Source organism: Pezoporus flaviventris, unplaced genomic scaffold (assembly GCF_033815535.1).
Source record: "Pezoporus flaviventris isolate CSIRO_AGI_PZ_B2104156 unplaced genomic scaffold, CSIRO_AGI_Pfla_v1 ptg000035l, whole genome shotgun sequence".
Taxonomy (NCBI): Eukaryota; Metazoa; Chordata; class Aves; order Psittaciformes; family Psittacidae; genus Pezoporus; species Pezoporus flaviventris.
The window spans coordinates 13,046,781-13,070,743 of NW_026892583.1; the positions used below are offsets into that span (position 1 = coordinate 13,046,781).

The 23,963-nt window shown below is 46.9% G+C and overlaps 2 protein-coding genes across 2 annotated transcripts; both read right to left on the bottom strand.

Moving 5' to 3' along the window:
- Positions 1 to 696: 696 nt before the first annotated feature.
- LOC133273924 (uncharacterized protein C11orf24-like) lies at positions 697 to 7,659 on the bottom strand. The gene is made up of 3 exons (XM_061462633.1): positions 7,493 to 7,659; positions 3,758 to 3,874; positions 697 to 2,539 (listed from the first exon to the last, which is right to left on the bottom strand). The coding sequence occupies exons 1-3, from the start codon at positions 7,647 to 7,649 to the stop codon at positions 1,344 to 1,346; spliced, it is 1,470 nt and encodes a 489-aa protein (XP_061318617.1). The 5' UTR covers positions 7,650 to 7,659; the 3' UTR covers positions 697 to 1,343.
- A 4,366-nt stretch (positions 7,660 to 12,025) lies between these two features.
- LOC133274000 (inositol 1,4,5-trisphosphate receptor-interacting protein-like 1) lies at positions 12,026 to 13,561 on the bottom strand. Its single transcript, XM_061462750.1, has one exon. It carries the CDS (start codon positions 13,559 to 13,561, stop codon positions 12,026 to 12,028), a length of 1,536 nt encoding a protein of 511 aa, XP_061318734.1.
- Between the last annotated feature and the right edge of the window lie 10,402 nt (positions 13,562 to 23,963).

Below are 23,963 nucleotides of genomic sequence, written 5' to 3' on the forward strand. Positions count from 1 at the left end.
CAATACAAAGTAGCCTCTTCCACGGTAATGACTCCCTCCAAATTCTAAACAGCCAAAGAATTTGGATAAATAACCAAACCAAAATCCAACAGCTCAAATTCTGAGGTTTGCCTATTATCAGCCTCAAGATAACATGCAAGCAGAATTAAAGAAGAGTAAAGTAATTCAAAGTGAGAGGCAAGATATCAGTCTGGTAAAAAAATAATACACTCCACTCAGAGTCCACATACGTTCCATTGATCTAGCATTTTGCTATTGGTATGTATGTGTCATTCAAATAAGACGCATTAATCACTGAAAAATACTTCCTGAAAATTAATTGTTTCTACTCACACTCTCAGATGCAGATCTTAGCAGGTGAGCTGCAACACCATGTGCAATAAGGTTTCCAAACTACTAGCAACTAGGAGCTGGTCCTGAATGCAGAACAAAAACCTGAACAGAGCCTGATGCTCTACATGTGAAAGACAATAAGCAGTAAATGGGCCTGCATACCCGGGAGACTGGAAGCATGCTGCTCTGATATTACAGAAGCAGTACCCTGGAAGAGGATCAGCATCTTCTCTGACATGTCCATACATCCAGTGAGGCCTTCAAAGCTCCCACACCTGAAACATAGAAGTAGAGCTAATCTGCCCTCAAAGCCACTTGCCTGCTTCTGAACTGTCAGTGACAGGAACGAAAACAGAAATGCAATAAGATATGCTCTTCCAGGGCCCCATTTATTAAGTGAATACAAAAATAATATAATTTAAGTGCAGAGGCACAATAATCTGCTCCATGGCTAAAAGATATCTTGGGTTAGCAGTAAACGCAGTTCACAATGCCTTGTAAACAGACCTCTTTACAAGCAAGAGGCATACTGAAACATGACACACCTTGGATTAGAAGTTACCTGTTGCAGCAATACTCCCCACTTCTCATCTTGAGATTTCAGGGCACTTCACAAAACATTTTCAGAAGAGCCCATGTGAAACAAATGAAACACAAGCAACTTGCACTGTAAAAAGTTGAGAAAGTACCGCAGCATGTTCCAAGCATGATGGCTTTTACCCCTTGTCAGGTTTGGTTTGCAATGAGAAATAACAGCCAAAGCTACTGTGCATTATGGAAGTTTTAAAAATGAATACTTCTTTTTAAAATTATTTTTACAGCAACCTGTGGCACAGCTGAATAAAAAATAACATTTTTCTTAATACAGTACATGGCATTTCTCCTCAATTGCACAAGTAAATTTGGAAGCGCTTTCAGTTTGTGTTATAGGCAAACAGGAAAGAAAAATAAGTCAGGCAGGCCTTCAGTCTCCTTTCCATCTCTCTGCCCACTGTTTTATCCCCACCCTTTCACATCTGAGAGTCCACATACATTCCATTGATCAGGTAATCCACCTGCGTGTAATCCTTCTTCTTGTAGCTCTCATAGGCCTGCATAAGGAAAAGAACTATAACAGTTATGAAAAACACCATACCAACTAAAAGCACTGCAAGAAGCAAACTTTTATCCACCAAGTACTGAGTCAGGGGCTCTGCTGCAATGAGAAGATACTCATTGTCTATGTCCTGAGTTTCTGCAAGGCCCGAAACTGTTGCTTTGGGTGCACCTGCTGGAACGATGGCTGTTGAAAAAATGTGAGCTGTTGACTCTATCCCATGCCCAGGCACAGTTTCTGCTATATGGGCAGTAATTAAAACTGTGGCACTTCTTGTAGAGCCCATATGAGAAGTCGATTTACTCAAGGATGTTGTGGCTATACGTGCTTCTGAATCTAGATTTGGCAATGTAACAGGGAGTGGATTCACAGAGTGAGAACTCTCCAAGGGTGTAATTTTCATGGCATGAGTGGAAGTAGTGGCAGATGTTCCTACAGCTGGTGGGATGGAGGTGGCCAGTGTTGTGGTCAGTGTCTTCAGGCCAGCTTCAGTAGTGGTGGGGCTACTAGAGCAGGGAGTGCTGGTGGTGGTGATGGCTGGATTAAACTGCTCTGTCTGACTCACTGGAGTACCTGAAGTGACAGTGAGAAGAGCAGAAGTGGGGGACAACCCTGAGACAGAGCTACTATTTCCTGATTTTTCAGTGGTGGCCACACGCTTGGTGACATGGCTGGATGTGGAAGCAGAGATGTTACCAGACGTGGGAAAAGAGGGAATGGATGACATAGCTGTAGAAAGATGACCAGAAACTTCACGGGCATTTGAGGCTTCAGCAGTTGTTTCATAAGCTGAAGTGAGGACAGTTGCATTTATAACATCTTTTGTTATGTCTGTGACAGCAGTGGTGGTTGCTATGGTGGTGGTAGCATTGCTTGCAATTGTTTCTCTTGCAGTTGTTGTTACGGCTGTGGCAGCAGTGTTAGTATTGCTTGCAATTGTTTCTGTTGCATTTGTTGTTACATTTCCACTGTCAGCCCCAAGAAAATCCCTCAGATGAATCTTGTGAGTTTGAACAGGTAAGGACAGGTTTTCCACATTGTTTTGGTCAACTTGTGCATTCAGCATCCTCCTCTTTTTCTGTGGATAGCTTTGGTGGTGAAACAGGATTCCTTCAAAAAGACAAAAACAATGAGTGTCGTAAGACTAAAACTCTCAAGATCAAATCTGACTTCAAACCCCAACATGCAAACCAGAACACATTCTGCAGCACATGTAGTACAACTGAAATAAATCAGTCCTAAAGTCAGCAATTTTTTTTTTTTTTTGGGGGGGGGGGGAAAGGGCAAGATGTTGTTTGTCATTTGTATTTGCCTCAGACCACTGGCATTTGCCCAACCAAGGAATTATCTCCACAAAAGGGGAGTAAGGAAGTGCAGAGTTGCAATGTAGAAGCACATTATCAACAGGAGTAGCGTTACAAGTGCCAGCTCCTGAGAAGAAGCTCTCACACTTTCAAAGTTACACAGCATCAACAAAGCCTTCATGCTTAGATTCATAATTTCCATCTCTCAAAACTGAGTGGAAATTTCCGCTTACACTTTCATACTTCAGAAGAATCTCCTTCACAATTAGTGACCTAGATTTATAGAGACCTAAATCCCATCAAAGACCTTTGCTTATCAAAGGTCTGTAGCTATACTGCAAAGAAAACTTTGCCAAGCCAAAAGAACCATGGACAAACTTCTTTTTTCTAAAAAAAAAAAAAAAAAAACAAACCCAAACCAAAAACAAAACCACAACAACAAAACCAACCAACCAACCAAAAATCAACAAAAAACTTGGGTACAGCAAACTCTTGAAACATACTGTAGAAAATTGATTCCCCAGTTTTCAACAAGCTCCATTTTGTTGTTGTGTCACTTAATTAAAATTGAAGACCCTGGCACTGTAAAGTCACCATGAGCAATTGCTACTAAGGCTGCTCCCATTATAGAAACAGCCTGCTGCCTCTGGCGCAAAATCCTGCAATCTCTGGAAAAGCAATGCCAAAGCATTTTTCCTTTCTCTTAAAAAAATGTAAATACATCTGTTATGCCTTTATGTTCCAAAGGAGGGTGCGTGGAGTGCAAACAGCTTGAATGAATGATGTGCTCAATATGGTGACAAACTGTTACTCAAAGACAGATCATGTACCTGTAAGTGCCAGAGTCCTCACAAGGCTGAAGAAACAGTTTTTCCAGTGGACTAAGTTCACCTACAGAATCGTCCCGCAAGGCATCTCGCAACCCATTTCTCTCTGCGAAAAGCCAGTCAATGTGTAAACACAGGCATTTAAAGCAAAAGGACAAGGATCCTGGATTTAGCAGGAGCCTGAAGCATGGAATTACCTCCAAGCAGATCTTTGATGTCTCGTTCCCCAGCATTGTGGCACACACTCAGCTGGTGACAGCGGAAGAGGATGCAATAATTTTGGTAGGGCACAAACCAATTACAGTGATGGTTACCTGAAAACAACAGAGAAAATAAAGTCATGTTATCACAGAATGGTTTGGGTTGGAAAGGACCTTAAGATCGAGTTCCAACCCCTCTGCCATGGGCAGGGACACCTCCCACTAGATCAGGTTGTCCAAGGCTCTGTCCAACCTGGCCTTGAACACTGCCAGTTAAAGAATCTAACCAGTTGGGTCACTACACACTGTATACTGAATGCACTGCTTCAGGTCTGTAATTAAAGAATTAAAAACAAAACTAAACCCCAACCACAATAGCTGGAAGGTCAGGCCTTAAGGGATCCTAACAGCCTTAGTGAAAACAACTGGAAGATTAGTTCAATCAATATAGCTGCTGCAGCCTACCTACCTGCTTGTCTTTTGGTATCAACATCTCCTAACAACAGCAATTTACTCACCCAGACAATGACAAAGAGAGTGCTGTACAGTTTGGACCCATCTAAATGCTAGCATTAATCCACATGTCTGAATAGGGGGGTAGGGTGAGGGGAAGTGAGCTGTAACTGAGAAGCCACTCATCACCCATGGGAGAGGGCTCTCATCTCAGTGCTTGGAGTTCCACAGAAATTTACTCTTCATTTGCTGAACCAATTACATTTCAAGAAATTAAAACCCACTCCTCAGAAATGAAAGCACATTTGGATGTGCCCCAATTCCAAATCCCACCTCCTGTCCCTCACCTGACAAGCCACACTAGTGGAGAAATGCAGGCCATCTACTACTGTAAATCATGCCATTTCCCATTTCTTGGGAAGGGGAAAACAAAAAGCCACCAGCCTCTCTTGCACTGGCTACTTGTCTAAGTCAGTCAGTTCAGAAAGATCAAGAGACAAATGTGGTCAGCATCATTAAAACACCCTGGTTTCTGATGCCTTCAGGATGGTATCCAGCTGCTCATGACTTCCCTGTTGCTCCCCAGGAGAACCAGAGACCTCTACTGAGCTGTACTGATTAATACTCTCTCATGCAACTCCAGACTGAAGCTCCAGCCGACATGTACACTGCAAGACACATGCCACCCAGTGGCTCCTTTTTGCTTACTTCTAATTAGGAGACAGAAGGAAAAAAAAAAAAAAAGAATAAAAATGTGGAAGGACAACAAATGTTCTTCAGAGCTATTCTGAAAGGAAACTATGTAGGCAGATGCCAAGGTTTTCCCTAAAACTGGTTTACTTCATGCTTAAGCCTGCTGCTACTGGAAAGAAACTGCAGATACACATAGGCAAACAGAAGCCAGGTAAGCAGCTGCACTGTGGAATTAGTGAGCAGGAATATTTGCTCTTGCAGCCATGCCATATTTTTCCTTTATTTTTCCCAGAGTATGCAGGATAGCCCAAAAGTATGTTCTCAGAGCCAGATTGCTCAGATGACCAGGATTTTCCCCTTCAGCTCTGGACTGGCTGCCATAGAAGAAACTTGAGAGAGCTCTGAATATGGCTGAGGATGCAAATGCAAGAGCATGGTCTTACCTTCCAACACAAGTTCACCACATTCATGAAGCACCTGGGAATCCTGGATTGCCAGATCTTTGCTAAGATGCTTGCCCTAGCAGTATCTGGAGACTTGAACCCATTGCATTAGACAACAAATGGAGGTTAAATCTACTACCCATGTTGTCAGCCCTAGGGAGTTTTGCTGCTTTTATTAGCATGCAATTGAAGTGTCAAACTGTTTCATGATACTGATACAATCACAGAATGGTTAGGGTTCTGTTTTGTGATATGTTAGTTTGCTAACTATGTACCCTGGCTGATGCTGTGGGTGCTTGAAGGCAATGCTGGAATAGCTAGACCAGCAAACATTCCCTTTTCTGCAGAGCATATCTGAGACGTGAATATACTAGCAAAAGTTCTTCTTGTGACAGTTACACTACTCCAAGTTAGTGATGTGATTTGTACCCTTGCTGTCATAACATCTGCAGAATAGAGCCTAACCAGCCAGGAATGTTATTTTTCCACTTCTCCAAGCAACGTAGCCGTGAGACGCCTCCCCATGCAACCTTGGCCTGTAAGTTAACACTACACTACCTTAAAAAATAACAACCACTGCTCCTTTACTGACAGTTACATAGGTATAACTATTCTGACACCTAAGCCTCAGGCCTCACATTTGTAATGAAAGAAAGCACAAAAATAAATATACTTTGGGGAAGGTGGGAATGAAGAACAAGAGCAGTAATGCTGATCTTAAAACCTGAAGTTGTTTTTTGGTTTGTTTTTTTTTTTCTTAAAGACATTTCAGGTCCTTCTTTCTATGCACATGGCTAATACACTGATATGAAGAGCTTGCATATTTTCCATTTCCCTTGACACCAGGCAGTGCAGCAGATGGGCCATCAAGTAACAACTAGCAATAAACTGCTTCAGTGGGTTTAATACAGAACATAAAACCTTGGTTTAGTTTTGTGTCCATCCTGAGGGTGGAAAGGGTCACCTAATTCCAGAGGGTCCACCCCTTCTGCCCAATAAAGGCAACACTCAACTGGACTTGCTCTGTACAAAACAGAGCAGGAGAGAACAAGGTGAAGGGCATAAAAAAAAACGTGGTTGAAGTCAGTCACAGGATGAAGCATGCACTCAGATCATCTCCCAGCCCTGACCATGGACTAAATTCCTCACATCCCCAGGATGAGGCAGCTGATAGCAACTTTTCTACCCTTATCAAAATATCAGGAAGTTAAAATTACATGGGCAGTGTTTAGAGATTCTCAGGTGGAACAGACAAACATGCAGTGCTACATACCCTAAGTGTCAGCAAAGTCGGTGTGAATGTGTCATCTTTCTATGGTTTACCACCTTAAAAAGCAGGAGTTTTCACAGCTCTGGTGCCTGGGAGACAAACCCACTCATCTTTTACCTCCTAAATAAAACAGTTTACAAAGGTGCTTTCTTTCCACCACGAAGGGAAGTCTCATGTTTAAAATAAAGGTTTGAAACCACTGGGCTTTAGAAAAAGGCATCTTTATGATATTCCTATCAATCCGATTGTCAGACATTCATCCACCTGAATCAAGGTCTCATCTTCACCACATTATCACCAATTGTTTGTAGGTGCCACAAGCTTTCAAGTGTGGCTAGATAAGATCAGGGCCTTCATAAGGACAATTCTGAAAAACTCATTTAGAAGTTTAATGCTTTTTAAAGACACCAGAAGAAGAAAGCAGAAGGCTCTCATTCTGCAAAACTTGTTTAACCCTTCATTGCAGGATACGATTGGTTTCTTCTGAGGTAGAAAAACCACACATAAATACCAGTGAGCACAGACTACTCATCCCAGTGCAGCCATCTACAAGAGCACTGTTCACTTGCAAACATCTGGCAGCATGGAAAAATCATTTTCAAGTCAAGTGACCTAACACTGTTTGCAAGCTGCCAGTGCTCACCAAGAACACATGCATGCTGTTTCTTACAGAAGGTAGAAGGGCCCTGGGAAATGGTTGTTCTGGATTCAGTTTAATCAGTTATTTAGCACCACTGGACTGCACAGAGCCGCCGTAACTGTAAATGCCTGTAAACAACTGAAATTAAGAATGACAGTTGTCAGGGAAGCAGAGGAGACCTTTAAGGAACAGAAAACACAGCTGAAATTTCAGCTAAGGGACAAGACCTTCACCTGAAGCACCCAGGCTTTGACAAGCCTGCCTGCACTCCTTTTCAGTTGTAAGCATGTTTATTCGCACTACATGGACTCCTCTCCCTTTCAGGACAGAAAACCTGTGCTCGCATATACAGAAAGAGATCAGCAGGAAGAATACAACGGCAGTCCACATCTTCAGGGTTGGCCTTTGTACTGGGTTCAGCAGTAGCAGTCATGTTTTGTTTTTTTTTTTCCTTTGTGCTAGCTGGTGCAGTGCTGTGTTTTGACTTCCAGCCTGAGAACAGTGTTGGTGAAGTCAATGTTTTCAGTTGTTGCTAAGTGATGTTTACCCTGACCAAGGACTTTGTGAGGCTCATGCTCTGCCAGGGAGGAGGGGAAGCCGGGAGGAAGCAGAGATGGGGCGCCTGACTCGGGCTAGCCAGGGAGGTATTCCATACCACAGCACGTCATGGCCGGGGTGGGGGGTGACTGGGAGTTACCCGGAAGGACACGGGCTTCCGGGTGGAACTCATCTTCCCTGCCGGTGGTATCGTATTCTCTTCCCTTGTTATTTTCCCTTATCATTGTTGTAGTTGATAGTAGCGGTGGTGATTTGTGTACATTGGTTGCTGGACTGTTCTTGTCTCAACCCGTGGGAGTTGCACTCTTTCGATCCTCCTCCCCGTTCCTCCGGGAGTGGGGGAGAACCCCGGTGGGGGGGGGGACACGGACCTCGATTGTTGTCAGCTCGGCACCACTCACTGGGAGTGAGTGAACAAGTTACCTGACTGGGTTTAAACCACGACAGCCTTGCAGAGAGGCTTCTTTTCCCAGGAGCAGCTCTTTCTTATCTCGCTTTCAATCCACTGCAGTATTCCTATTAAAAAGAAGAAAACAAATCAATTTATATCAAGCAATTTTTATATTAAATACACTCCTATCAGCAGGAATGGGAAAAAAATATATACAAAATGAAAGCAAGTATCATTACACACAACATACAGGCAAGGATGCAGAAGCAGGAAGAAAAAACCATTCCCGAATTCACAGACAGGCACTTTCTTCAAAAAGGCTACTTTGGTCTTCTTCCCTCAAGCCCCAACAGAGAACAGTTCAAGTCAAAAGCCATGTATAAATGGCAAAAATCAAACCCCACAGGTGTAGGGCAGCACAGAGATGATGCTTTTTGACACGTTCTGGGACCCATAATATTGTTCCCAGGCTCAGCAGAAGGGTTTGCACCAGCTAAAGCACACTGTTAGTATGGGAACTATAGTCGTGGCTCTACCCTTACACTAAGTCAGTTGAAATCAAGCATCAACCTTAGTTGATTCCCGCTCATTGCAAAAAAAAAAAAAAAAACCTAAAAGAAACTTTGACTGAAAACAAGCAAAAGCCAATATTTCAGGTCTTCCGAAACATTACACACACATGATCTGTTGCTGAGGAAGATTCACACCCACAGTAAGGCTTCCCCACATAAAACAATGAATAGGCTATGTCTTTTCTTCGTTACCAATGCACACATGAAACACTGTCCCTGTGGATGGGCCCTCACCCTTCAAGTCGCTGGAGCAGCTTCCATTGACTTCAGAGCCCATCATCAGCCTCTACCTGAATTTACCCTGTTTCCAAGACTTATAAAACTGTATATGAGTTCAGCCTGAACAAGACCAACTGTAAGTCTCTTCCTTAAGCAGTTTTAAGGTGAACTTTCCTCCTCATCACTGTAGCAAGCTTTGGTCTTCATCCTGCAGTTCTGAGGAGAAATCTCATAGCCTTCAAAGAGAAGATTGCTGAGATTCAACTCCCCGTGACATCTGAGAGATGTATGTGATGACTGCAGTTGAAGATGCAAAGACAGTTCACAACACAGAACGAACAGCATGTGTGAACGATATAAATAGCATAGTGAAAAAAATCCAACAGTCATCAGTAAGACCCTGATCTAGCCATCCATGCAAGAAGTTTCACCCTGAGCTCTCAACTCCAGTCCCAATCATGCCTGTGAATTTAAGAATCTGAGTAAGAGCCTTTTTTTTATCTCCAAGAAAGCCCAAGATAATGCTTACTAGCCTTGACTCCCATATTACAACATTCGGATGCTTCGTACCATGAAACTTCTGTTTTGAAATTTTCCTCTACTCTACATCCTAAAGCCCCAAACAGGGTAACAGAGTTTTAGCTTCAAAACCACCCTGCCTGAAAAAGGGTGAAATATAAACAGCAACCCCAAGCTTTGCAGAAGACACAACGTGCAGGTCCACCTTAGACTACCAAGGAGTCAAAGATGGGGACAAAACTTTATACTAAAATGCAGTGCCTCAAATTCAGCATCCCTATTTGCCCTACAAATTCCTAAAGGAACTTAAAGCCTCCTGCCTGCCTTTTTATTTAGGCTAGTAAAAGGAGTTACTTTGGCTGTTGGAAATAGATGGAATATTTGTACATCTGCTTCCCCAGAGAGCCGGGGAGCCTGAAAGGACGAGACTGTAAGGTACCTGGGTACTTGCACCGCTGACCTTAGCTTATGCAGTCCTCTGTGGCTTTCTCCCTGCAATAAACGTGCACAGCATCATGCTCGTTTGTGTGAGCAGCTTTCTCTCTGCAACCAAAAGTTCACGTCTGCGTCATCCCACCTTGCAGCTGAAAACATTTCTAAGTCTGATCTGACAATGTAAGGCTTGTAAGGGAAAGGCAGCTCACCAGCCCCATCTAGTCCTGCGTACCAGACTGTGCCTGGTGTCCAGCCAGCACAAGCTTTGCTGAGGGCTCTCTCCCACTTCACACTGTGCACACACAGCTCAGACTGACTTTGCTCATTCCCTCTCATCACTTGCTCTTCCAAATGCACCTTAGAGAGGAGATAACCTGTGTAATACATAACCGCAGCCCCCGCAGCACAGTACCCAAGAATGAGCTACACAGGAAATCAACCCCATGTTTTCAGCATCATGCTGGTAATATGAATTTGTATTATTCAGGCAAGGTAACTTCAACACTTTTCCCACTGTTCTGAATTACAAGGCACTTCCACAAGTTTACCTTAGCCTTCAGCACACTCTTGCTGTCACTGTTAGCATAAACTGTAGCTTAATCATTGAAAACTCCTGTTGACAAGACTGTGAGCAGGAGGGAAAGCAAGAGAAGATGTGAAATACTCTGCCCACAAGAGATTTTCTTAGAGCAGACAGATCCTTAGTGATCCCATTTGAAGGTGAGATGGGATCTACAGACAGCCTGAACTGCGTTCCTGGGTGACCTGGGAGTACACCAAGTTTGGGACCACTGCTGAAAGTAGATTTTCTGCATGATCTTTGTGACCAGAGAAGCATCATACATGAACACCATTTTTGCAAGCCCTATTGAAGTGCAACTGCTGGGTCTTTGAACTGCATCTGCAGGTAAAATCAGAATAAATCAGGCATATGGACACGAATCCTGTCCTAAATAACCCAGAAGAGGAACAGATTGACTGTGTTTTGAGAAAAGAGAAGGCTAATTAGAGCAAAGGGTGTTTGGAAATTTAGCTTAAAAGGGAAAAATAAATTGTCCTGCACATAGTTGGTCTTCTGCCAGTTTGTGCACTGTGATATTTTCTCTCTCATTGCAAAAGCACAGATCCGTGTTTCATTAATAAATGAACTTTATTCTCAAGAAGAGTCCTGTTGTGCGGGAAGGTGTTTAAATGATTTTTGGTTTAGACATGTGTCCTGGGTTCAGCAGTAGCAGTCATGTTTTTCCTTGGTGGTAGCTGGTGCAGCGCTGTGTTTTGACTTCCAGCCTGAGAACAGTGTTGGTGAAGCCGATGTTTTCAGTTGTTGCTAAGTGATGTTTACCCTGACCAAGGACTTTGTGAGGCTCATGCTCTGCCAGGGAGGAGGGGAAGCTGTGAGGAAGCAGAGATGGGGCGCCTGACCCGGGCTAGCCAGGGAGGTATTCCATACCACAGCACGTCATGGCCGGGGTGGGGGGTGACTGGGAGTTACCCGGAAGGACACGGGCTTCCGGGTGGAACTCGTCTTCCCTGCCGGTGGTATCGTATTCTCTTCCCTTGTTATTTTCCCTTATCATTGTTGTAGTTGATAGTAGCGGTGGTGATTTGTGTTGTACATTGGTTGCTGGACTGTTCTTGTCTCAACCCGTGGGAGTTGCACTCTTTCGATCCTCCTCCCTGTTCCTCCGGGGGGAGGGACGGACCTCGGTTGTTGTCAGCTCGGCACCACTCACTGGGAGTGAGTGAACAAGTTACCTGACTGGGTTTAAACCACGACAACATGGTTACATGCATTACAGTCAGAGACCCTAGTGCAAACAGGATCCTAAGAAGGAGAAAATTGACTGCTACTGCTGAACCCAGGACGCCGCCACAGGTATAACCTGCTGCTGCGCTGGGGAGAACGTCAAGGGGAGAACGCTGCCACTCCTCTGAGAGGCCTGCGGCACAGTTTTCCTTGTGCTTTCTGTGTCCTCTTTCTGTCTCTCCCCTCTTTTTCCCTCAGGTACAAGTTTGTCATCTGCTGTCAGCTTTGCACCCTGCAAACACAGCTCTGTGCACGAAGACCACTTTCAGTGGCCGTAGGTCAGCATTCTTGTGAGGCGATCTTGCAGGTCCATGAACTGCCTCATTGCCTCAGCTTGGGCATCCGGATCCTGTGCCAGATGCTGGAAGAGGTTGAATGGCTCGGCTCTTTGCAAGGCTGGGGGCAAGATGATCTCCTCAGGAATCTTCTCATTCCCAAAGAAGAAGTGGTCAAGGCGTTTCTCCTCCAAGCAGTGGCACAGGTACCGCATGATGTCATCCAGCCTTAGCAGGAAACGTGTCTTGTGCCAGCCTGACAGGGGTGTGGTGTTCAGGAGGTGCATCACCACTGTCTTCAAGGTACAGCTGGAAAAGCCTGTGCCCACCAGAGTGCGGGCGCAGAGCTGCAGGCATCTGAGGTGGAAGCTGCCATCTGGGGCCCGCCTGGTCGTCAGCTCAAAGAACTTTGCCTCTGCCACAGCACAGCTCAATGTCCAGGTTGTGCTTGGGGTGAAGATAGCCTCACTAGCCTGGCTGCTCAGGAAGATGTCCGAGTCGCCTTGCTGCACGCCCAACATAATTTCAATGATGGCTTCCTTCTCTGCTCTTGCTATCTTGAATTTGCAGGAGCGGCTGTAGGGCAGCATAGTTAAAAGCCACTGGTGTGAATGAGGCAGAAGCACCCAGCATGCTTTCACCAGCTCATGAAGCCTGCAAGCTGTTTTCTCCACATCTAGGTAGGAGCCGGTGCAGAGGGTCTGTAGGAGGCTGCGGCCCTGATACATTCTCAGCTCCTCATTGTCGTGGTGGAGGAAGCACAGCATGCCCCCCTCCAGCTGCTCTGCCAGGCATGTACACTGCAGCTCCACGCGGATGCGGAAGTTCCTCTCTGGCACCTGCCCCGGACTGCAGAGCTCCGGGAGAAAGGCGTGGCCAGACGGGGGGCCCAGGGGCACAAGCACTTGATAGACGATGTTTTCTTCATCGGGACTCCAGCCTTCATGTGCGCTGCCTATGCCAAAGCATGGTTCCAGCACTGGGAAGGAGCTGTCTGACAAGACTTGTCTGGCAGCAAGGATAAAAGCATTCACAAGGCTCCTCACAGATTCAGACACTGTGAACAGGTTCTGATTAGGCCATTGTATGTGCTCCTCAAAATGCCTTGTCAGGTCCTTTGTGTATTCACTTTCTTCCTCTTCATTCTGCTCTTCCCGCTCTTCCTCTTCTCTACTGCTGCTGCTGGAGCTGTCCTCTTCACTGCTGCTGCCCTCCTCATGGCTCCTCCTGAGGCACCAGCAGAGCCAAAGAATCAGGAGGAGCAGCATGCCAGCAATCGCCCAGAATTGCCAGTGCTGCAAGGCAGCAAAGAGCAGGCCTCTCCAGGCCACGGGAGTTTGCTCCTTGCTCCTCTGCTCCTGGCTCTTCTGCTCCAGCTCCTGCAGCAGCCGAGTCGTGTCCCGGCTCAGCTGCTTGGTACGGTGCTCCATGCGGCCACGTGTGGCTTCATCCATCTCATCACTGACGACATGCACATTCAGGATGAGCTGTTGCAGAACCCAGAGTGAGCGGTTTGTGACAGCCATGGCCTGCAGAAGAGAGAAAGAATTCAGTGTGGCTGGGAGGGAGGGAAGGAGGAAGGGAGCTGGTGGCGGGGGGAGTGGATGCAGGAGCCGCAGGGAGCTGGGGACAGGCAGGAGAGGGAACGAGGCAGCTGGGAGGCAGCAAGGGCTGCACCCAGGCCCGGTGCCAGCAGCAGCGTGCCCTGCCCAAGGCGCTCGCAGCCAGGGCCTCGATGCAGGGTGAGCACCCACCCCCGGGGGCCCAGGTTTCTGCCCCGGCCCTTGTCCAGCCCAACCTCCCCTCTGCGTGCGCACTCACTGCTGTCCCAGGCTGTACTGGGCCAGTGCTGCCTGCTGGCACCCTCATATCCATCCCCCCCTGTGACTCGTCCCCTGTGATGTCACAGGCACTGGGGGTGCACCGCAGTCCCGCCCACACAACCACGGGCCAGCTGCTTCCCACGCCACTGCCAGAAACGCAGTCCTGGGCCTTGAGAAACAAATCTTGTGTTGACATGGCACCCCAGAGAGACCTGAGTCAGACAATGAGACTCATTTCCAGAACAAACTTATAAACACTTGGGCCAAAGAGCATGGCATTGAGTGGGTATATCACATCCCCTACCATGCAGCAGCCTCTGGGAAAATCAAACGGTACAATGGGCTGCTACACTGAGAGCAATGGGTGGGTGAACTTTCAAACACTGGGATGCACATTTACCAAAAGCCACCTGGTTGGTCAACACCAGAGGATCTGCCAACAGGGCTGGCCCGGCCCAGTCGGAACTTTCACATACTGTAGAAGGGGATAAAGTTCCTGTGGTGCACATGAGGAATTTGCTGGGAAAGACAGTCTGGGTTACTCGTGCTTCATGTAAAGGCAAACCCACTCGTGGCATTGCTTTTGCTCAGGGACCCGGATATACTTGGTGAGTAATGCGGGAAGACGGGGAAGTCCAGTGTGTACCTCAAGGGGATTTGATTGTGGGGGAAAACAGCCAATGAACTTAATTGTATGCTGTTGCCTGCTATGTAGCACTTTTATAGCCCGCCAGCTAGTCTTCAGGTCACCAGTGTCTGGCGCTGACTTCCCTCCAATCACCATCCCAACAAAGAATGAACTTTGAAAAAACAGACCAGCTCAGCAGTGACCGGATGAGTTCCGCTGTGTCTTCAGCAGGCAACAATCCAACACTGCACTGTCCTGGGTTCAGCAGTAGCAGTCATTTTTCTCTTACTTAGTAACTGGTGCAGTGCTGTGTTTTTGACTTTCAGCCTGGGAACAACGCTGATAACACCGATGTTTTTAGTGCTTGTTCGGTAATGTTTACTCTGACCAGCGACTCTCTGATTCTCATGCTCTGCCACGGAGGATGGGAAGCCGGGAGGAAGCAGAGACAGGACACCTGACCCAGACTAGCCAAAGGGGTATTCCATACCACAGCATGTCATGCCTGCTATATGAACTGGGGGCAGTTATCCAGAAGGGCCAGATCACTGCTCGGGACAGGCTGGGTATCGGTCGGCACGTGGTGAGCAGTTGTATTCTCTTCCCTTGTTATTTCCCTTATCATTGTTATTGGTGGTAGCAGTAGTGGTTTTGTGTTACACCTTAGTTACTGGGCTGTTCTTCTCTCAACCCGTGGGAGTCACATTCTTTCGATTCTCCTGCCCATCCCTCTGGGAGCTGGGGGAGGAAGGTGGGGGAGCGAGTGAACGGCTGCATGGTTTCTGGGTTGCCGCCTGGGCCTAAATCACAACAGTTTATTGTGGTGCCCAGCGTGGGGCACAAAAGGTTGAGATAACAACAGATCTGACCAGAGTGCGTCTAATCGTATTGGTGACAAGCATTCATTGTTTTGGATTAATAGTCACTCGTCACAATGCTGATTTATCGGCTCTCAAAGTTGTTGCTCTTGATCTCACAGTTTCAGCATGTCGTACCTTGCTTACAGCTGGCATTTGCTGTCTTACTGTTTATCGGTTGGGGGCCTTGGGCTAAGGTTCTTGTCTCATTGTACTTTATAGTAATGACTTGTAATACAACACAATCATTGATCATGAAACTGATCTGGCTTGCCTTCTCAGTGTGGTCACCACCTCTATACTTTGGGAGGTATATAATAAAAGCGCTTAGCAATTACGCATCTTTTTTCTCCTTCTCGGGTGGTCAACCTGTGAAGGAGACATTCCCTTACCTTCCCAGCTCCCCCACCAGACCGTTTCCAGCATCATTTGAGGGTTCTGAAGGTGTTGAATGGTCTTTGAGTACCCCTGAGACCTGCCTGCTGATTGTGACGGGCATCACCGTGTTGGCACACATACAGAGTGTGTTTTACCGATGACCATTTCATCTGATCTCGAAAGTTAAGCAGAGTTGGGTTTGGGCCTTGTCTAGGGTTAGACCATGATATAGGAGGACCAAGAGATTTTCCCCGAGGCTGGACAGTCATGAGTCGCAGGGTGTGTGGGACAGTATGGGCAAGTATCTAGGCCAGTGGGCCCCTCCAGTTCCTCTCTGGAGGAACAGGTGAGTGAATTTAAAGAGGAGAGCAAAGGTCAAGGATGATCATCCCATGAAAGCTGCGGCTTCAGTCTCTGGTGAGCAGATTCCCAGATGGAGCGGAAGAGCCGATTTTACTTCAGCTCCTGTGATGAAGACTAATCCCTCTCAACAAGACGTAAGTGACCAACGTGATGACCATTAGAGGGGCCCTGCCTCCAGCCAGGTGGAGGTAGGGGATAATCGGATTTACTGGACTGTGTGGATCAAATGGCCTGGCACATCAGTCCCACAGAAGTATAAGGCACTAGTAGATACCGGTGCACAGTGTACCCTGATGCTATCAAGCTGTCAAGGGGTGGAATCCATTTCTATTTCTGGAGTGACAGGAGTCACCATGCCACTTGTAACTGTCCAATCTCTGGGCAACTCTCTGGGTGTATTCTTAAATAGTTGTTTAACCTTAAACAAAACCTGAGCTGTATGCAGCAACATGCTGGCTCCTAGCAAAAGGACCAGGTTGCTTTCAAGGGTGCTCAAGGGCTATTCAAAATTATTAAAAATTATCAAACACTACTGTATTCAGCTTAGAGGAGAATGAAGCTGTTGCAAGGAAGGAGGAAAGGAAAGAAGGAAGAAAGCTGAAGGAAGCTGTCTTCCACGTAGATTGGCACTCAGAGGAGAAAAGTCAAAGGCGTAATTATTAATAGTTCCCAATAGATGACTTCCAAAGTACAGAAATTATGACAATGCTGAGTACACATACCAGATTAGTTTCACAAGCGGTGTTTCTATCATATCATAAACCAGTATGACAAAGTACAACAAAATTATAATCTTAGCCCAAGCCCCAAGGATAATCAACATAATCAGAGGGAACACATACTGCAAGTAAGGTATCATATAACACAACCCTACAAACAAGCACAACAACTCTGACAGCAAATAAATCAAAATCATGGCCAGGGACTATTAAACCATTATGGTGAATGCTCACAACAAATTTGTTTTAACATGGTCTAGTCAGATCTGTCGTTATCTCAACCCTTCCAGGCACATGCTGGGTACCAAGAAGGGGCTATCAAAAACACAGCATTGTACCAGCTGCTAGGAAGAAAATAAACTCTATCTCACATGAAACCAGAACATGCTGACAACCAAGTCACCTCACTTCCAAAGCTATCTCTTTCATTTCCTCAACTCCATACTTGCTCAGATTTTGTCCTCTTGAACTTAAAGGTAATCTTATGTTGTAAGATTCCCTTCTGCCCATTTCTTTCAAGCAACCCCGTGCTTCTGCTGCTGCTTGTGCTATTTGCAGCTATTTTCATAGCACTTTCAGCTTGATGATTGTCCTGGGTTTAGCAAGTAGCAGTCAGTTTTTCGCTGGTGCAGCGCTGTGTTTTGACTTTCAGTGTGGGAACAGTGCTGATAGCACCGATGTTTTCCGTTGTCACTAAGTAATGTTTACTCTGACCAAGGACTTTGTGAGGCTCATGCTCTGCCAGGGAGGAGGGGAAGCCGGGAGGAAGCAGAGACAGGACACCTGACCCAGGCTAGCCAAAGAGGTATTCCATACCACAGCACGTCATGCCCGGGGGTGTAAGCGGCGAGGAGAAGCAGACAGGCCAACCCAATATGGGTGATAAGCAAACTTCTACTTTATTTGTGACGCAGTTCACATATATATAGGAGTGGTATTCAGCCACTCCTCCTAGGCACACCAGTATTGGTTAGCCCCACACAGCTTCCTCCACATTCTCCTCCCATGTCCGGTTTCCGGTTACCTGTGGGGGCCCCCCCCCCGCCTTGCTCGCACAGTCCTCCAGGGCTCCATGGCCCTGCTCTTAGAGTCATTCTGCAACAATTCCCCCCTTTTTCTTTGTGCGAGCATGGCATTGTGGGTTATTCTGTTCACCTGTTTTATCACACAACTATAAGCAAGTCTAATAGCTACAATGATTAACCTAACAATGATACATAAGTGCAGTACTTCAAACAGCAGTGTTTAACTCAACCTGTAACGCCCCGTGAAGACAACCATCTAGTTATTCCTAGGATATTGCTCATTTACTATTGCTGGGTAAGCTGAGCCAGGGTTTTCAGCTGTGCATGTATCGAATTAAAATGACCAGAAAGATTTATACAACACATTCCATCAAACTCTTCACAGCCATGTCCCTGTTCCAACAACAAAAGGTTCTGCAGTGTTGCATGTCTTAGAGAGTCAACATTTAAACAACAAATCAGAAATTGCCTTCGATGTAGTATTTGTCTGCTTAGCAACTCAGTCTGCTTAGTTGAGCCAAGGCCCCGGCTGAAGCACTTACAGTGATTTGGCATATTATGATTGGATACATGTTTTGGAAGACCCTTAATGACTAACATATAATTGGTTAAACACAGGTGTGAGAACTCAACCTTGAAAGCTTGCCAACAGTCCACAGTTCTCATTAACTTGGTGAATTCCAGCCTCTTATCTTGCTTGCTTAAGCTTCTTCGGGCCTCTCATGGCCTTGCTGTACCTTTCAGGACTATTCAAAGTTTATGTACCAATTATGCATTCTCCCATGAGAACACTGTCTCCACATCTCCCCCCTTTTGTTTTCTCCAGTAACAAGTTGCTACTACAGCAAGGCACACACAAATTTACATTAGCAGAGTAACTATTACAGGGTGCAGCAGCATGTTGAAGATGCTGATGGCAGTGAGGGACTAGCCAAAGAAATTTCTTACCAGTGGAATTCTCCCACCCTCTTAATTTGTTCTATCACCTGCTTTATAAGACTACCATTGTATTAAAATCTTTCTAGCTTTTGCCTTAGCATTTTCTAGCAGCTACTGCAAATTTCCACACTCTAACATCTCTTTTACAAGTGACAAATCTATACAATGCAAGGTGCAGTTTCTTATTAGCAACTAGCTAGTAAATACAGGTGGTTTTATACACAAAATCACAACCTCTAATAATAGCTACTTTACAAGCACACATATTCAGGATGTTACTTTTCAGTTGTCCCCAAGTGATGTTTTGCAGTTAATCGTTCTTTCTCTTCCTCTATCTCATTCTGCTTGGGGTATTCACGGTCAGCTCCTTTAGCTGAGGCATCAGGTTTTTCCATTCGTCTGTCCAGCTCATGGCAGGGCTTGACAAACTTTGCAGGCAGTCGCCATGGACCTGTAGGCAGGAGGACACAAATATACCCCCTCCCACAGGTTATCAGTTCTTCAGTTCTTGAGAAGTAGACAGGTTAAATGCAGCATCATTACTCTCTCTCTCTCTCCCCCCCCCCCCCCCCCCTTTTTTATTTGCAAAAGCCATCCTGCTGGGCAGCAACAATAGCGGCCTGCCTGCTTCAGCAGCAACCATAAATACCCACCGGCAACCACACCTTTATGTTAACCCTTTCATGCCCGAACTGTTAAACAGCTACCCGTTGAAAGCTTTTACATGAACCCAATAACAAGAAAAATACACAGAACACCGTCTGCCCTCAGCACACACATACAAACACACGCGTCTGGGATCCCACAAGCACACCACACAATATTTGAAGCACAAAATCCAGACAATCATTACTCCCACTACAGTTCCACGTACAGAACATGGCACAAGGACCCTGTGGAGACTAACAGCAAACCAGCTCCGAGAGGCATCATTGCAGTGCGAGGTGGCAGGCTCAACCTTAGCGGGTGTCCCCGCAGAGGCTCTGCCTCCCCCACATCGTATGAGGCTTGGGCTTTTATACTGACCAAAATGCACACTCATTCCGACAGAGGTGGCCAGCCTGTGCTGGAAGAAGTGGCCAGCAGTATCTACAGAGGTCTCCAAGGGTTGATAGAAACCTGGACATACTTATATTTACCAACTTCTAGTACATGAGTATCACAGAGAAACTGTATGGGCTCCCCCTGTCAATTGCAAGAAAAAATCATAACATATACAGCTTGAGTGTAAGAGGATTTTAACGCATACGTGGTCACTGTTTGTCAGGCCTCTTTAACTATTTTGAGATCAAGAGCTTCCCACTCTTTAGCCCCCTGCTGTGTAGTAAATACAGGATATGCAAAGATGCCCATTGCAGAAAATTCCCCAGTAATGATCACATCCTTGGTTACCCATTGTTACAGCTGAGCGTCTCCAGGGCCAGTGAGTCTGAGCAGACCGACCAGGAAGATGAAGAGTCAGAGTCTGGAAGCAGAGGATATAAATCTGGCTCGGATTCAGGGGATTCGGGGGCTGATCCTGAGCCGAACTCAGGGTCTCCGTTGCTCGCAGCTGTGTCTTTCTTATCAGATGTCTCCCGTTCGGTATGTAGCCATCTGCAGACCTGGCTTCTCCGTAACTGAGTTAAAAATTTCCACTCTAGGGCATAGTGGGTTGGAGAGGCTCGCAGTTCCTTTAAATCTCCCGCTAGCGCATGATCCCTATTTTCTACTGCGTGCTTCAAAATGGCACCGCAATCGATCTGGCGCCGAGGCACCGCCCTCTTTCTTTCGGATTCCTCGACATTTATCATGTGCATACCTTCCAATATACTTTCTCTGTCCTTTTCAAAGTCCCTACTTTCGGAACTGGGGTGGTGGGGGAGCAGGGGGTTACACCTCCTCCGCGGCACCTTCTGATGGAGGGGGAGAAAAGGAAGGGGGGAGGGGGAAACCCTGTGCTCCCGCGAGTTGGGGGAAACGAGTTGTAATCTTCCCCTGGTTTCAACCGACCGGGGACGTCTGTTCCAAGTTTCTTCGTTGCTACCACGGCAGTTTTCTTTTCTGCCTTGTATCTTTTTATACAGTTCATTACTTCTCTCTGTGGTTTACCGAGTTTCTTTGCCGTTTTATCATCATTTAGCATTGAGTCAAATAGCTCATCACCAAACTTTCGCCACTCACTCTCCTCAAAAACTGTATTAGGATCTACAAAAAATCCCTTAGCCTTCCCTTCAGCCACTAGACCTGCTAGCTGCTTTAGAGTCTCAGGCTCAATTCCCCGCTTTTATAAAAAGCACTGTAATAAGATTCAGTCAGCTGATCGGAGCTAGCCTAGCTAGAGCCGCAGCCGGCAGGCTTCAGCGACCACGAGGGTCACCGGAGATTAGGAAAATCAGAGGGGATAGCGCAGAGACATCGTGATTCCCGACATCTCCCGATCCCCGAAGCCCCAGCAGCCCTTGCGAGAGCGCGGCTGACGTGCCGGGGGGCGTTCCCACAGTGACGGTGACCACTCCGCTGCCCCTTGCCTTGGAAGAGCCTCTGAGAGGGCAGCGACACCACCAGGCGCAGGGAGGAGCAAGCAGGTCGTGTTGCTGACCCTGTTGCTGGTGTCCCAGACTGCGGACCAATATGGTCGCCTCCAGAAAGAGAGCTTGCAGTAAGGTGACTGCAGCAACTCAGACAGAGACCCCGTCCCAAACCGTGGCTGTTCAGGTCTCTGGGTGCAGGGAGTGCCAGAGCCTGCTGCTGCCGGAGGAGGGAGGACAGCATTCCACCTGCGTGAGGTGTGAGCAGGTAGAAGATCTGCTTAGCCTGGTGGCAAAACTTAAGGAGGAGGTTGAGGCGCTGAGGACCATCAGGGAATGTGAAAGGGAGATCGACTGGTGGAGTAACTCCCTGGCGTGCCAGTCGGAACGGTTCCAGGGAGATACTCCCCAAAAGGGGAAGGACCCCCTGCCTTCTCACACAGAGGGGGATGGCCCGAGACAGCCCCTGCCCTGTAGCTGTTGCACAGAGGCAGGGGACCAAAAAGACGACGAGGGTTGGAAGCGAGTTCCACTTCGGCGTTGTGGGAAACCCTCCCCCCTTCCTGCCCTGCTTCCCCAGGTGTCCCTCCGTAATAGGTTTGAGGCCCTGGATCTTGAAGGAGATGTAGGTGAGAATGTGGGGCAAGGCCAGCCCACAAGGCCACATAGGAAAAGGCGGTCGACTTTGCACCTCAAGACTGCCTCTGTTAAGAAAGAAAGAAGGGTCATTGTAGTAGGGGATTCCCTTCTGAGAGGAACAGAGGGCCCTCTGCAGCAACCACGAGATGGTGGAATTCAGGATCTTGTGTGGTAGGACCAGTAGAATAGCAAGTAGAATTGCAACCCTGGACTTTAGCAGGGCAAACTTTGGCCTTTTCAAGCAATTGCTAGGGGAAATCCCATGGGCAAGGCTGCTTGAAGGTAAAGGGACCCAAGATAGTTGGTTGACATTCAAGGATTGCTTTTTCCGAGCTCAAGATCGGAGCATCCCGACACGTAGGAAGTCAAGGAAGAGGGCCAGGAGACCTGCGTGGCTAAATAGGGAATTGCTGGGTATGCTCAAGTGGAAGAGGAGAGTTTACAGGTCATGGAAGGAGGGGCTGGCCACTTGGGAGGAATATAAGGCTGCTGCTAGAGGATGTAGGAAGGCAGCTAGGATGACTAAGGCCTCCTTAGACTTAAACCTGGCGGGAAGGGTCAAGGACAGCAAAAAGAGCTTTTTCAAATACATGGCAGACAAAACTAACACCAGAGGCAATGTAGGCCCACTGATGAACGGGATGGGTGCCCTGGTGACAGAAGATACAGAGATGGCAGAGTTACTGAATGCCTTCTTTGTCTCTGTCTACTCTGCTGTAGGCAGTCCTGAAGAGCCCTGTACCCCTGAGACCTTAGATGAAGTCAGGTCAACGGAGCGGTTTGCCTTAGTCGATGAGGAATGGGTTAGAGACCAGTTGAGCAATCTGGACATCCGTAAATCCATGGGTCCAGATGGGATGCACCCGCGGGTGCTGAGGGAACTGGCGAAAGTCATTGCTAGACCACTCTCCATGATCTTTACCAAGTCTTGGGAAACGGGAGAGGTGCCTGGAGGACTGGAGGAAAGCAAATGTCACTCCGGTCTTCAAAAAGGGCAAGAATGAGGACCCGGGTAACTATAGACCGGTCAGCCTCACCTCCATCCCTGGGAAAGTGATGGAACACCTTATCCTTGGTGCCATCTTAAGGCATATCAAGGATAAGAGGGTTATGAGGGGCAGTCAACATGGCTTCACCAAGGGGAAATCATGTTTGACCAATCTCTTAGCCTTTTATGAGGAAATAACACGGTGGATGGATGATGGCAGAGCAGTGGATGTGGTCTACCTTGACTTCAGCAAAGCATTTGACACAGTCTCTCACAGCCTCTGGGAAAATTGAAAGGTACAATGGGCTGTTAAAAACTACACTGAGAGCAATGGGTGGGGGAACTTTCAAGCATTGGGATACACACTTACCAAAGGCCACCTGGTTGGTCAACACCAGAGGATCTGCCAACAGGGCTAGACCAGCCCAGTCGGAACTTTTACATATTGGAGAGGGGGACAAGGTTCCTGTGGTGCATATGGCGAATTTGCTGGGGAAGACAGTCTGGGTTACTCCTGCTTCAGGTCAAAGCAAATCCACTCGTGGGATTGCTTTTGCTCAGGGACCTGGATATACTTGGTGGGTAATGCAGGACGACGGGGAACTCTTGATGTATACCTCAAGGGGATTTGATTTTAGGGGGAAACAGCCAATGAACTTAATTGTATGCAGTTGCCTGCTATGTAATACTTTTGTAGCCCATCAACTAGATGTCTTCAGGGCATCAGCGACTAGCCCTGACTTCCCTCCTACCATCATCCCAACAGAGGATAAACTTTGATAGAACCAGACGAGTTCCGCAGTAAAGGAACGACCGGTAGCAGCAGGCAACGATCCAATACTGCACACAGCCTCTCCTGCCCTGAAAGACTCTTACAAGAGATGGAACCTGACACAATGGACGGAATTGAATCGGCAGCATTATAGGAATTGGTCCATGCACTAAAAAAATGATCTCTTTCTCTTGGTCTGTGTGTGTATGTGGGATCTGAGCATGAAGTGAATGGTATGGAATAAGGGGTGGATACTGTCCTGGGTTTAGCAGTAGCAGTCGATTTTT

What these genes read in the sequence shown, in the direction of transcription:
- LOC133273924 (XM_061462633.1), bottom strand. Translation starts at nt 7,649, where the DNA reads ATGTGGACTGCCGTTGTATTCTTCCTGCTGATCTCTTTCTGTATATGC. An exon ending in TCAAAGCCTGGGTGCTTCAG is followed by an intron (nt 3,875 to 7,492) that starts GTGAAGGTCTTG and finishes TGTTGTTTTCAG; the next exon opens with GTAACCATCACTGTAATTGG. An exon ending in CATCAAAGATCTGCTTGGAG is followed by an intron (nt 2,540 to 3,757) that starts GTAATTCCATGC and finishes GTCTTTTTGAAG; the next exon opens with GAATCCTGTTTCACCACCAA.
- LOC133274000 (XM_061462750.1), bottom strand. Translation starts at nt 13,561, where the DNA reads ATGGCTGTCACAAACCGCTCACTCTGGGTTCTGCAACAGCTCATCCTG.